Raw genomic sequence first — 11,459 nt, forward strand, 5'->3', positions numbered from 1 at the left:
TCATTGGTCACATGACCATGACTTTGGCTCATGACTTCCTGTATTACATTCTGTTCTCCTGCAGGAAAACTAACGGATACACTCGACTGGCCGAAAGAAGAAAATACACCGAAAGCTTCTTATCTATGTGTGTGTATGTGTTTTGGGGAGTTAGTTTCAACCGTCGTTCAAACTGCAATGAGAATGAATGGCTAGCTAGCTGCATGGCACGTTTGTTTCGTTTCAAACAAACTCACTCCATTACAGTTCTTACACTGACGGTTTTATTTTGACTTGAGGTATATTTACTTGACATTATGTCGAAATACTCCGGCTTTCCTGAGCCACTGGACGACCAGAACCCTTTCCAGGTAAGTGCCGTGCCCAAAAAAAAAAAAAAATACAATTAGCCCATAGACTTACGACAAAGCTGACATTCGAGTGGGTGGCAAGTAATAGCTGGCGTGTTGTCGCTCATCATGTGATACCAGGAGATTTCCTTTTCTGAACTTCATGTGTCCTCGTGAAGCTTTTTGCCCCCACTTGTATCTTAGTTTAGTAATAAACATACTCAGACAGCACAGAGTTTCGGTTAATGTTATTGTTACTAAAGGCTCACTTTTTCTCAGGACCCAGCAGTTACTCAACACAGCAGCAGCACGGGTTACGCCACACTGGACCTCTACAACCCATTTGAGGGCACAGTTGAGGTACGACAATGAAGGTTGCCTGATCTGATTACAAACTAATTAAAGGGAGCCTTCCTGTTAGTCTTTGTTTATTCTGCTTGAGGAAAAGGTTGGTTTCCCTTCAAAAGACAGGTTCATCTCAATAAATCAAAATATTGTGGGAAAATTCGTTCATAGTGGAATTCAAAAAGTTCCATTTGTATTGTTTTCACAAATATTCAACAGTTTTTTGTGGATAAGCTACAAAACTAAAATATGCAGTAATGACTTGATTTTTACCAAGTAAAGTGCTGACCTCCCCCAAGGCTGAACTGGTCCAAACATCTGTAATGTTGTATTTGTGCCTTGTTTGTTTGCATATTCATAGGTGGGGTAGAGAGGAGTACCCCTTTATCTAAATCGTCACCAACAATTTATGGGTTTGTCTTTAGCACATGCACAAGCCATCCACAGTTTTGGGGAAATTGTTTCTTTTTTCTGTGTGTAAAATGTCACTAAATCGGTATCAGCGCTACTTTTTATTGTACCATGCCAAAATGACGCTGTGGAAAAAGGTAATTCACGTAACGGAAATGACAAACTCATGGCATTTTTGCACAGTTCAATACAGTACTGTAAGTACAATTGTACATAAAATACTCACCTGCTGCCACATTGAATACATCTGCATAAATGAATGTTTACCAATGTCACAGCAGTGGTGGTACGGTAGCGCAGCTGGCGAGTGTTGGCCTCACAGTGGATGTTATGGTGGAAGTGTGGGCATGGGTGAGCATGCCAAAGGCACGACCCCAGAAGGGATATAATGCCGATATGTATCGTTTTGGCTAAAGACTGTCAAAAATGGGACCAATGAAGAGACACTCTTACGAAGCAGTTTAAATTGCAGTTACACGGAAAATGGGAATTGAGGAGCCGCGAAAAAATTCGGGATCAACAAATCCATGGTGCTGAAATGGAGGAAACAGGAAAACTAGCTTTGCCAAGTCAAGGAGACAAAGCTGAGTTTACGTGGAAACAACGCGATGTGGCCCGAGTTGTAAGAGCAACTCGAGCAACTATATTAATGATGAAATGATGGAAAAAGAACAAACAACCGCTGTGAAAAAAACAAGTGCAGCAAATGAACTTGGAGCTTGCTTTTATTCCGGGAAACAACTTCAACCGCTGGACATCGGTGTAAACAGGGTGTACAAAATGAAGTTGCGAGCGGTGTTGGAGTGTTGGATGACAAATGGCGAACACAGCTTTCGCCACAATTGGTGAATGCATTGTGGGTTCTTGGGCTAAAATATTTTCTTCCACTGTTCAAAAAGCTGGCATCGTATCTGAGGAGTCGCTTTGAAACAAAACTCTGACAATGACGAGAGGGAACCTGGCGTGTTTGATGGAGAACTTACCCAGCTGTTCATTTCAGATACACAAGATGAGTACTTTGACGGATTTGTGGATGAGGATTAATCAAAGAAATAACAAGGACGTACATTGTTAAATATTTAAATAAAGTACAACAAAAATCACTCTTTACATTGTTAAATACTTCACTGAAGTCAGTTTTGCTCTCGGTGCCTTTTTAAATTGCGTGCATGCATGCTACCGTATGTTTAAAGCGAGTGTCATTATACTTATAGGCTTTGGGGCGCTAAACATGTACTGGTAAATAGTGTTTGAAGTGCATGTTTTCTGTCAATTATTTCTTCACTCATTGTTTAGGTTTTTTTGTTGTCTGCTGGTTGTTCTAATCTGTTAGCTGGGATCTAATGATTTTGGTTTTGTGTGACGATGGTGTGGTGACTGATAACTTGCTTACAATGGTCGTAGTGGAAAAAATATGTATAACTTGTTCTTCTGCTTACAAAAATAAAGGTGCAATTGTGCTTCATTGTCTCATGAGCACCACTATGCCCACGCCAAATAATATGGTGTGCCCTCATGTGTGTTAAATACTGAAATTGGACCCGCAACTGAGACTGCACCTTTTAATCCGATGCGCTTTATGGTTGCGAAAATGTGGTAAATTAATATTGCTCTGATAGTCTCAGTCAAAATAATTATCTTCTGTGCTCAGGCAGAGTTATTGATTCGACGTTTGTAATAGATACCAATTAGGTTAACCTAATAACACAATTTGTGTTATTAAGATTAACACAACATAATCGGATAATTACTGTGGCTATAGATATCAGGGTACTTATGTCACTATGACTGGAAGCAGTAGGTACATTATTGTTTCATTAGATTGGCTGTGTATTGAGCTTTATCCCCGCTCCCAACCAAAATTTTAGATCTTTCCTATCATGTAGCTTTACAAGCAGAAAGACCAGTCCATTGTTTTTCTGAAAATAATGTATGTTAGTATCCTGTACTTTTGCCTTCCTTTTTTAAGCTTATTGCAAAAGAAACCATTTGGGTCTATGCTTGCTTCCCATCAGCTGTTGGAATGAGCAAACATTGGAACAGAAAGGAAATGGGCTGGCATTTGTTGCAGAGGTTTACAACTAATCTGCTCTGCTGGCATTATGAAAACCTTCACCTCTGTGTAGTCGTTTTATCTATGTAAAAATAAACTTCCCTTATACGTGACAGTAATTACAATGTCAAACTTTAATACAATTTTTTTTCTTAACCATGGTTTATCAATAAACTTTCATCCCTATTTCACTAATGATTGTGGTTTGTTTTGAGAATGGGGATGGATACCGTGAAACGTACAATGCTCTAGAAAGTATTCACACCCCTTCACTGTTCAGGTATTAAGGTGCTTTTATTGTCAAAATTTCTATACGCGTAACACATAGAGGCATAGAAGGCATAGACCATATAAACTTCCTTAATATTAGATTTCAACCCTTTTCGAATATATTTGAAGGTCAGTGCTCAGCCAAACCACTGCCTTATTTGAACAAGAAGTATTACTGATTTTTTTTTTTTTTTTTTTTTTTTTTTTAAATCCTTTTGTATTTTAGCCTCCACCACCATATGAAGCCACTTCTCCCTCAACTCCATCTGTGCCTGCACAGACCCCACCCAGCCGGAGAACCCCCACTGAACCTCGTAACTATGGCTCCTATAATACCCACGACTCCCAGGTAGAGCTGACATACTCACCTCTTGTGTTTCCCCAGAAACAACATATGAAACAATTTCTTTTAATGCTTTCATATAGTTTCTTCCCTTACCCCCGCCCTGTCTTCCTCCGTTCAGACTGCAGTAAATGCCACCACAACAGAGCTGATGAAAAAGCAAGAGGAGCTTGAGAGGAAAGCCCAGGAGCTGGAAAGGAGGGAGCGGGAGCTGCAGTCCCACACCTTGGGGCCTGGAGCCTGTAAGACTGGGAGGAGTTCAATGAAAATTAATCTAATAATGAATAATGTTTTATTATTAAACTTTTAGAGATACACTGAGGGGGGAAAAATGTATGTAAATCCTTTGAAATTTCTTGAAGTTCTACATACATTGGTCAGACCTGCGATATGTTGATTTGTATGAAGCTGGAAAAGATGAAAGACTCATGTCATCAGTCCACGGTTCGACAGATTGTCTAAAAATGGAGAAAGTTCAGCACTGTTGCTTTTCTTCCAAGAAAGGGGTGTCCTGTGAAGATGAATCCCTGTCACGTCAACATGAGGATTAATTTTGCATCAGGAAAATGATCCAGAATAGAAGCTGGAATGGGTTCAGAAGTCAAGAGTCCTGACCTGAGTCTCGATTCAATCTGTGGGATGACCTCAAGAGCTATTGACACCAGGCATCCCAATAATCTTGCTAAACTGTGATACTTTTGTAAAAAGAATTGGTCCAAAATTAATTTTGATTAATCTGCACACCTGATCTGCAACTACAGGAAATGTTTGGTTGAGGTTATTGCTATCAAAGGAGGTCAATTTATTAAATTCAATGGCTCACTTATTTTTTCCTTTCAGTCCTGTGATTACATAGTTTGGATTTTCTGGATAAAAATATGAAGACGGAATTGTTTGTGTGCTAGTAGTTTAGCAGACTTGTGAATACTTTTGCTTTCGATAAGGATGAGACTATATTACCTATTTATACAGATATTTAAGAATTCCCAATGTGTCCACAAACTTCTTCCGTCCACTGTATAATTCAGTAACAATGAAGATAATGTGGCTGGTTCCAAATGTTAATAGTCAAATACTGTAGAGTCTACTTTTTCCTGATGATCTCTGTACATGCACTCGAAAAATGTTATCTCATGCCTCTCAAGTAATGCCTGGTCAAAATTAAGCATATGTTAAAAAAAACCTCATCAAATTTCAAAACCCGCCATCTCTAAAGTATATTTGCTTGTCCTAACGATGCTTTCATTTGGAAAATAACTATTGGTTCCACTTTTTTTGTGCTCTGCATTAGCCCGTCAGAATAACTGGCCACCACTCCCCTCGTTTTGTCCCGTTGGGCCCTGCTTCTACCAGGACATCAATGTAGAGATTAGTCAGCACTTCCAGCGTACTGTCACCATCATGTACTACTTTTGGTTGTGTGAGTTTCTAAAATTTTTACTACAATTGAAGCTGCACTTAACCCTCAGTGATGTGATGTTTTGTAAATAAAGTATGCAGGTGAGTCCAGAGCAAAAGTCACTTTTACCGGTTATTCTGTTCAATTTCACGTGTGAGCTGTAACCTGTCTGAGCTGCCTTTCAGTGCAAGGTGGGGTAAACAATGCGTTGGTCACCAGTTAATCACAGCATTTAGGGAGTCACATAAACAATTTTACACCTTTGGGAGAATTAGTATTCCCTTAGCCTGTATGCATGTAAGAAGATGGAGAAAACCTACCCAAAACACATGGACAATATCCAAACTTCCTCTCAATGGATTTTGGGATTTGCTCAGATCTTAAAACAAATAGTCTCAGAGGAAATACAGCTGTGCATTCAGTTGCAAATTTCATCCTTTCAGTGACTGCAATTGTAACTCGGTTTACTAGTAAGTCAAATTTTTTTGCAGTTGAAATGAACGAAAATGCCATTGGTTACCTGTTCCGGCGCTCATGAGGACACTTTTTTTGTTAGGGATTTTGAATGAAGATAAGTAGTACATTGTTATTAAATAAAAAACATAAATGATAACAAAAACCCATGTAAACAAAATAAGATGCTTTTATAAAGTGTAATTAAGATGAAAGTTGCAAAGTTTGTATGCCTTATGAGTGATTTGACAAGGCTTGAGCCAGTGGGGTTTACGATTGTGAGCATCTCCTCCATGCTCCCTGGAGTGGTTTCATTTTATATTTGTGCATTTGCCCGTTCAGTGAAAGGCATTGGTGACTGTTAGTCGCGTTGTTTTTCTCCCGCACTTTACTTGACTCAGGTTTCAAAATTTGGCTGGGAACGTGAGGAAAAAAAAAAACAAACTAAATGACAGCTCTCCAACTGGAATGTGATGTACCTGTTCCATGGGAATGAATACAAACATATTAAGAGTTTAAATTAAAATGCCAAATTCATCTCCAATATTAACATAACTGTTAGATGTGAAAAAAGGGAAAGCTCTAAATCAATATACAAAATTAAAGATTCAAGCTTGTAATACCAATGAATGTGGCCGCAATCCAATGATGTCTCATGCATAAATATTGCTCAAATTTTTTGATGTCATTGCAAATTTAATGTTATTTCTATGACTGCTCAAGAATGTTACCTTTTTTCTTTTTCCTGAAGTCATTTATTTCTTTTCATTGTTGTTTTTGTCAATGTGCAGTTGGTGCTGGAACGCTGCTATTCAACCTGATTTCCTCATTGGCAATGTTCTGCATTGATACATCCGTTGGTGTTGGTCTGGGTCTTGCCATTCTCTGGGCGCTTCTCTTCACACCATGCTCCTTTGTCTGCTGGTATCGGCCTGCGTACAAAGCCTTCAGGTAGTTATCTCCATCTTAAGGGAAAGTGTTCTCATTTGGGTAATTGATTACAGTGATGTTTAATTGCCTTCATCTGTTCTTTTAAATGTCTTGACGTTTTATTTATTTATTTTTACCTGTGACAGATCTTGTATAACTTCAGTCACTCAAAACTATCAGGGATTAGGGTTTATTTGCACCATAAAAATTGCAGACTTACATGGAATTTAGTTTCTTTACATTATTGCAATTGTAAAATGTTGCTTTTTTAAGTTATGTTCTGTGTTCCCTCTAGGAGTGACAGCTCTGTCAACTTCTTCTTCTTCTTCTTCGTTTTCTTTGCGCAAGTGGTTGTTTACGTCATCATGACAATTGGCATCCCTGGATGGGGGTTCAGGTAATGTCACTGAACACTGTGGTTAGTGAATGTGCTTAATGTTAAAAAAAAAAAAAGTGGAATTCTTTCTTATTCATGCTTGATGTGCAGCTGCAGTATTCAACAATCGGGTGTCTCCATTGTCGTATTTTACGCATTATGGGCACTCTCAGTACAGTGGATGACTGGTCAGCGTGTCTGCCTCACAGTTGTGAGGACCAGGGTTCTAATCCCAGACACACCTGTAGAGTTTGCATGATTTCCCCGTGCCTGCGTGAGTTTTTCTACGGGAATTCCGGTTTCCTCCCATATCCCAAAAACATACATGAATTGAAGACTAAATTGCCCCTAAATGTGATTGTCAGTGTGACTGTTGTCTGTCTCTATGTGCCCTGTGATTGACTGGCAACCAGTCCAGGGTACACCCTGCCTCCGACACAGTGATAGCTGGGATAGGCTCCGGCACTCCCGCGCCCCTTGTGAGGGTAAGCAGCTCAGAAAATTGATGGATGGATATATATTTAAAGCACAAGTGTCATCCCTATGAACATTCTAAAATAGATATTGTAATGAAAATTACATATAACGTTATTCACTTCAATGTCTATATCAAAAAATAAATATGAGGAGAGCTCATCATCCATGCACAAAGTTGGGAAGTGTTATTCGACATCCAAGTGGTTGCCATATTAGCTAAATCTCCTGTCCATGACGTCACCCCAGACATTTGCCATTGAAAACATGCTGTGGCCCCTTTTGTGGCTCTTTTCGGTTGTGAAGTTACCGGGGCAATATTAGCCTATTGTTTCGAGCCACATTTAGATGATATGCGGATCACAGCCAAACCACCTCCCAGGGCTATCCACTTCTGCGCGGTGGTGATAAAAACAATGCTGCCCGCAAGCGATGAAAAGGGGGCGGCCAAACTGCCTCCCCGTTCAATCCACTTCCGCAGCGGATGAGCCACCGCGGCCCAGCGCGACGAGCCGCCCTGGCTGTCATCACGGCCGGTGGCAATTCACAAGGCCAGGTCAGCCTTGTCAACAAGGCCGGTGGTGATCCACAAGGCCTGCGGAAGCCGTCCTTCAGCGACTGCTGCACGGAAGCCTTCCGATGCGCACATTGACACATTTAGCACCCCAGATTTATGCATTACGCCCCCCCCCCACAACTATTGTTATTTTATTTTTAGTAGCTGTATACACACCTCCGTCATTTGGAACCCACAAAGCTCTTGTCCTTTGCACCTGTGCAATCCATTTTTCACGACGAACTGGATCTTTTGGAAAAGTATGCAGATCGACTCCATCCTTCCAAGTGTTCGAGCAATATCCAGCAATACAACAAGCCGGCATTTTGGATTACACGAAAAAACGAGCTACCTTCCAGGAGGTAAAACTAGTATAAACAGACAAGACTGCTTGAGTGCACTTCTGCCCTGTACGTCACTTCCTGCTTCTTCTCGAAAACAAATCCCTCGAGAGGATTTTCATGGCGGGAGGTACAAAAAGCCTTATACGTCAAAAGCATGTTTTGTGGTGAAAGAACGACTGGGTCCATACCGGCTGCCGTTTTTTTCATTAATAACACTAAAAATCATGCATTTCATGACAGTGGACCTTTAAAGGTTCATACCTTTTATCTTTTTACTGCATCATTATGTCTTCTTTCTTTTCTCCCAGTGGATGGATCGTGAGCTTGACTGCTCTCAAACGAAGTGTTGCTGTCGGTGCAATCATGATGATGAATGCCATCCTTTTTACTGCACAGGCTGCCATTGGGGTGTTCATGCTGAAGAAGGTAACCATTGAATAATATACAGCTTATCAGTAACTCATATTTGAAAAATGAGTGTGGTCAGTCATGCTCGCAAATACAGTTGATTAGGGATGGCCTTAAAATAACTTCCTGGATTAATATAACTGTAAGTTAAAAATAAAATGAACAAATACATAACTAAAATAGAAAACTAACATTTCAAATTCACAAATGATAACTTCCAATTTCAACTGATATTAGTAGAACATGATATTAAACGGTATCAACGGTTTAAAATTTTTCATCAATAAAAATTCTTGATCTAACAAACTTTATCTGAATAAAAGTTAAATGCACTGGCCTGTCAAGGAATAAACATGAATGGTCTATACTCGCAATGTTTTGAAAATGCTGAAAGTTTACTTCAACATAATCAGTGTTTGTGGCAACAAGCTACCGATACATTGGAACGAACATTCCTGTTGCCAGTCGTGATGTGTTGTTGTGGGGGGTCACGCATCGCGGGACTGCCGTAAATAGGAGGCCAGCTTGCTAGAACGCACCTTTATGTGCATGCGCTCAACATATTGGCCACACCTGAATCAAGCGACAAGGTGGATGATAGTCGAACTTGTTTTTTTGGTTTTTTTTTGGAGGGGGTGCATGCCGTCACACTGCCTTGCAATTGACTCAATGAGCACCTCTGGTGTAACTGAATTTCCTTTGACATGGCTCATGGTATTGATGACTTTCGACGTAAATGTGCTCGTATGTGAAGCAGCTCTGAACTTATGCTTTTGGCATCACTTCCAAACATGCTCAGTATGGTTAACTTGCATTTCCTGTTTCAGGTGAATAGTGATTGTTTTGGAGCAGGCTTGTTTAGTTAACAATGTTTATGAAGTAAACACGTAAATTAATGTCAAGACTACACAAAATAAGCGACGTCATTCAATATCTATTTTTTTCTACTCGTAACAAATTTTACGCGGGTGATTTTTCGTGCTCGACTGCAGATTTGCGAGCATGGAGGCGCATGGGCGCGGTCGCGCGCGTCAAATGTGAGTAGCTGGCCTATGTTTGTGCACCTAATGGGATATCCCAGAAAAAGTTTTACCCCCAGAGCAAAAGTTACTCTTAAATAGCTCTGTGATGTGTTGAATTCATGAAAAGAATTACTCACCAATTATTATTATTATTTTTATTGTTATTATTCATATAAGAGTCCAAATTGCCCATTAATGTGAATGTGGAGTTGTTTTGTTAGATTTGCTCTGCCACTGACTGGTAACCAGTCCTGGGTTTACCCTGCATGTCCCTAAGTCACACATTATTTACTTTTGTGGACGACATAAACTAATGTGGTGGGCCAAATTCGGTCCTCGGGAAATGAGTTTGATGCCTTATGCAGAGCGCTATTTTCCTTATTCAAATTTTTTTCTTATATTTTTGGGGGACCTGGTAGTAATGAACGGCATTTTCATTCATTTCAGCAGAGAAATATGATTTGAGATATGCGTGATTTGAGCATGAAACTCGTCTTCATGCAGTGTTGAGACTGTATTTGGACTGTGCATGGTACCTAATTTAGAATAAGAAATGAGTTTTTGCCATCCAAGAAAATGTAGTCAATAACATATCGTCTTTCCCTGTCCAGGTCCATGGTCTTTACAGGCAGACCGATGCCAGTTTTCAAAAGGCCCAGGCTGAGTTCGCCACTGGAGTCATGTCAAATCAGGCTGTCCGCCAAGCTGCTGCCAACGCTGCTGCCAACGCTGCTCAAGGGGCCTTCACCTCACCCCCACTGAGTAGTTAGGGGTGGGTGAGTTTGAGTGAAGTAGAGGCCTTCGATCTGATGAAGCAGGGGTGTCAAACTCATTCTTGTCGAGGGCCACAATGTAGGTACTGTTTCCCTCAGAGGGCCATTATGACTGGGGAAACCATCAAAATCTTTAATTGCCTCATCATATTCACAAAAAGACATCTCGAAGACAACATCTCAAGGTTATCATCCATGAAGTATGAAAATTTGAAATTTTGGTGCAGATTTTCACAACAATAACAGTATTCGACACAGGTGATATGCCTTTGCGGGTCACATGAAATCATTTGGTGGGCCAGATCTGGCCCCCGGGCCCTGAGTTTGACACCTGTGTGATAAGGGATCAGTCGGATATTGATTTTCCCCACCAGTGATTAGATTTCAATGAGTGAGGAACATGAGTCTCTGTAATTACCCAGAGGAAACTAAAGTACATGAGCCCATGGGGTTATATAATGTGTATAAATGGTTATTTGATGTGTTTAATAGGAATTCAACATTTATAAGTTTTGATTCATACAGCTGGCGTTACATTCATAGGCTCTATGAAGGTTTGAGTTGAGTACAGGTCAAAAGCTTTTAGAAACAGAATACCAAATTTACAATGTTGGAAGTCGCACTAGCCAGGATACCTTCCATTTTTAATGACATTTGATGTGGTTGCAACCATCACATTAAGACAATTTGGTTATGAGCATATGCTAAGATGTCTGTGTTTAAAGCTTACTTTGAAAGCCTAATTTTTCAACTTGTACCAAAATGCTTTTGTTGTATAAAACTAAAAATTTCAAACGATTGCCTAGTTGTTGTTGCCAAAAGCTCACACACTGTAAGCACGGAATTTTTCTTTGTCATATCGTTATGTTGGTGCATCTTGTTGTTATGACTCGTCTTTGTTTTAATACAAATATATTGACATGCATTCATTTGTGTCTACCGCAGTCATTGAATTATTGTTAGTGGTGAATAA

At 40.0% G+C, this 11,459-nt stretch overlaps 1 protein-coding gene across 1 annotated transcript; it reads left to right on the plus strand.

Moving 5' to 3' along the window:
• On the plus strand, nucleotides 1–11,415 carry scamp3 (secretory carrier membrane protein 3). Its single transcript, XM_061826242.1, has 9 exons — nucleotides 1–350; nucleotides 609–689; nucleotides 3,635–3,757; nucleotides 3,873–3,993; nucleotides 5,043–5,171; nucleotides 6,395–6,554; nucleotides 6,829–6,930; nucleotides 8,592–8,709; nucleotides 10,325–11,415. Exons 1-9 carry the CDS (start codon nucleotides 297–299, stop codon nucleotides 10,481–10,483), a joined length of 1,047 nt encoding a protein of 348 aa, XP_061682226.1. The 5' UTR covers nucleotides 1–296; the 3' UTR covers nucleotides 10,484–11,415.
• The last annotated feature ends 44 nt before the right edge of the window (nucleotides 11,416–11,459 follow it).

The sequence above is a fragment of the Syngnathoides biaculeatus genome, chromosome 1 (assembly GCF_019802595.1).
Source record: "Syngnathoides biaculeatus isolate LvHL_M chromosome 1, ASM1980259v1, whole genome shotgun sequence".
In the NCBI taxonomy this organism is placed as follows: domain Eukaryota; kingdom Metazoa; phylum Chordata; class Actinopteri; order Syngnathiformes; family Syngnathidae; genus Syngnathoides; species Syngnathoides biaculeatus.

Excerpts from the sequence above, each read along its gene's own strand:
- scamp3 (XM_061826242.1), top strand. The coding sequence starts at position 297 with ATGTCGAAATACTCCGGCTTTCCTGAGCCACTGGACGACCAGAACCCT. Across the intron at positions 6,555-6,828 it reads CCTGCGTACAAAGCCTTCAG|GAGTGACAGCTCTGTCAACT; the intron begins GTAGTTATCTCC and ends TGTTCCCTCTAG. Across the intron at positions 8,710-10,324 it reads GGGTGTTCATGCTGAAGAAG|GTCCATGGTCTTTACAGGCA; the intron begins GTAACCATTGAA and ends TTCCCTGTCCAG.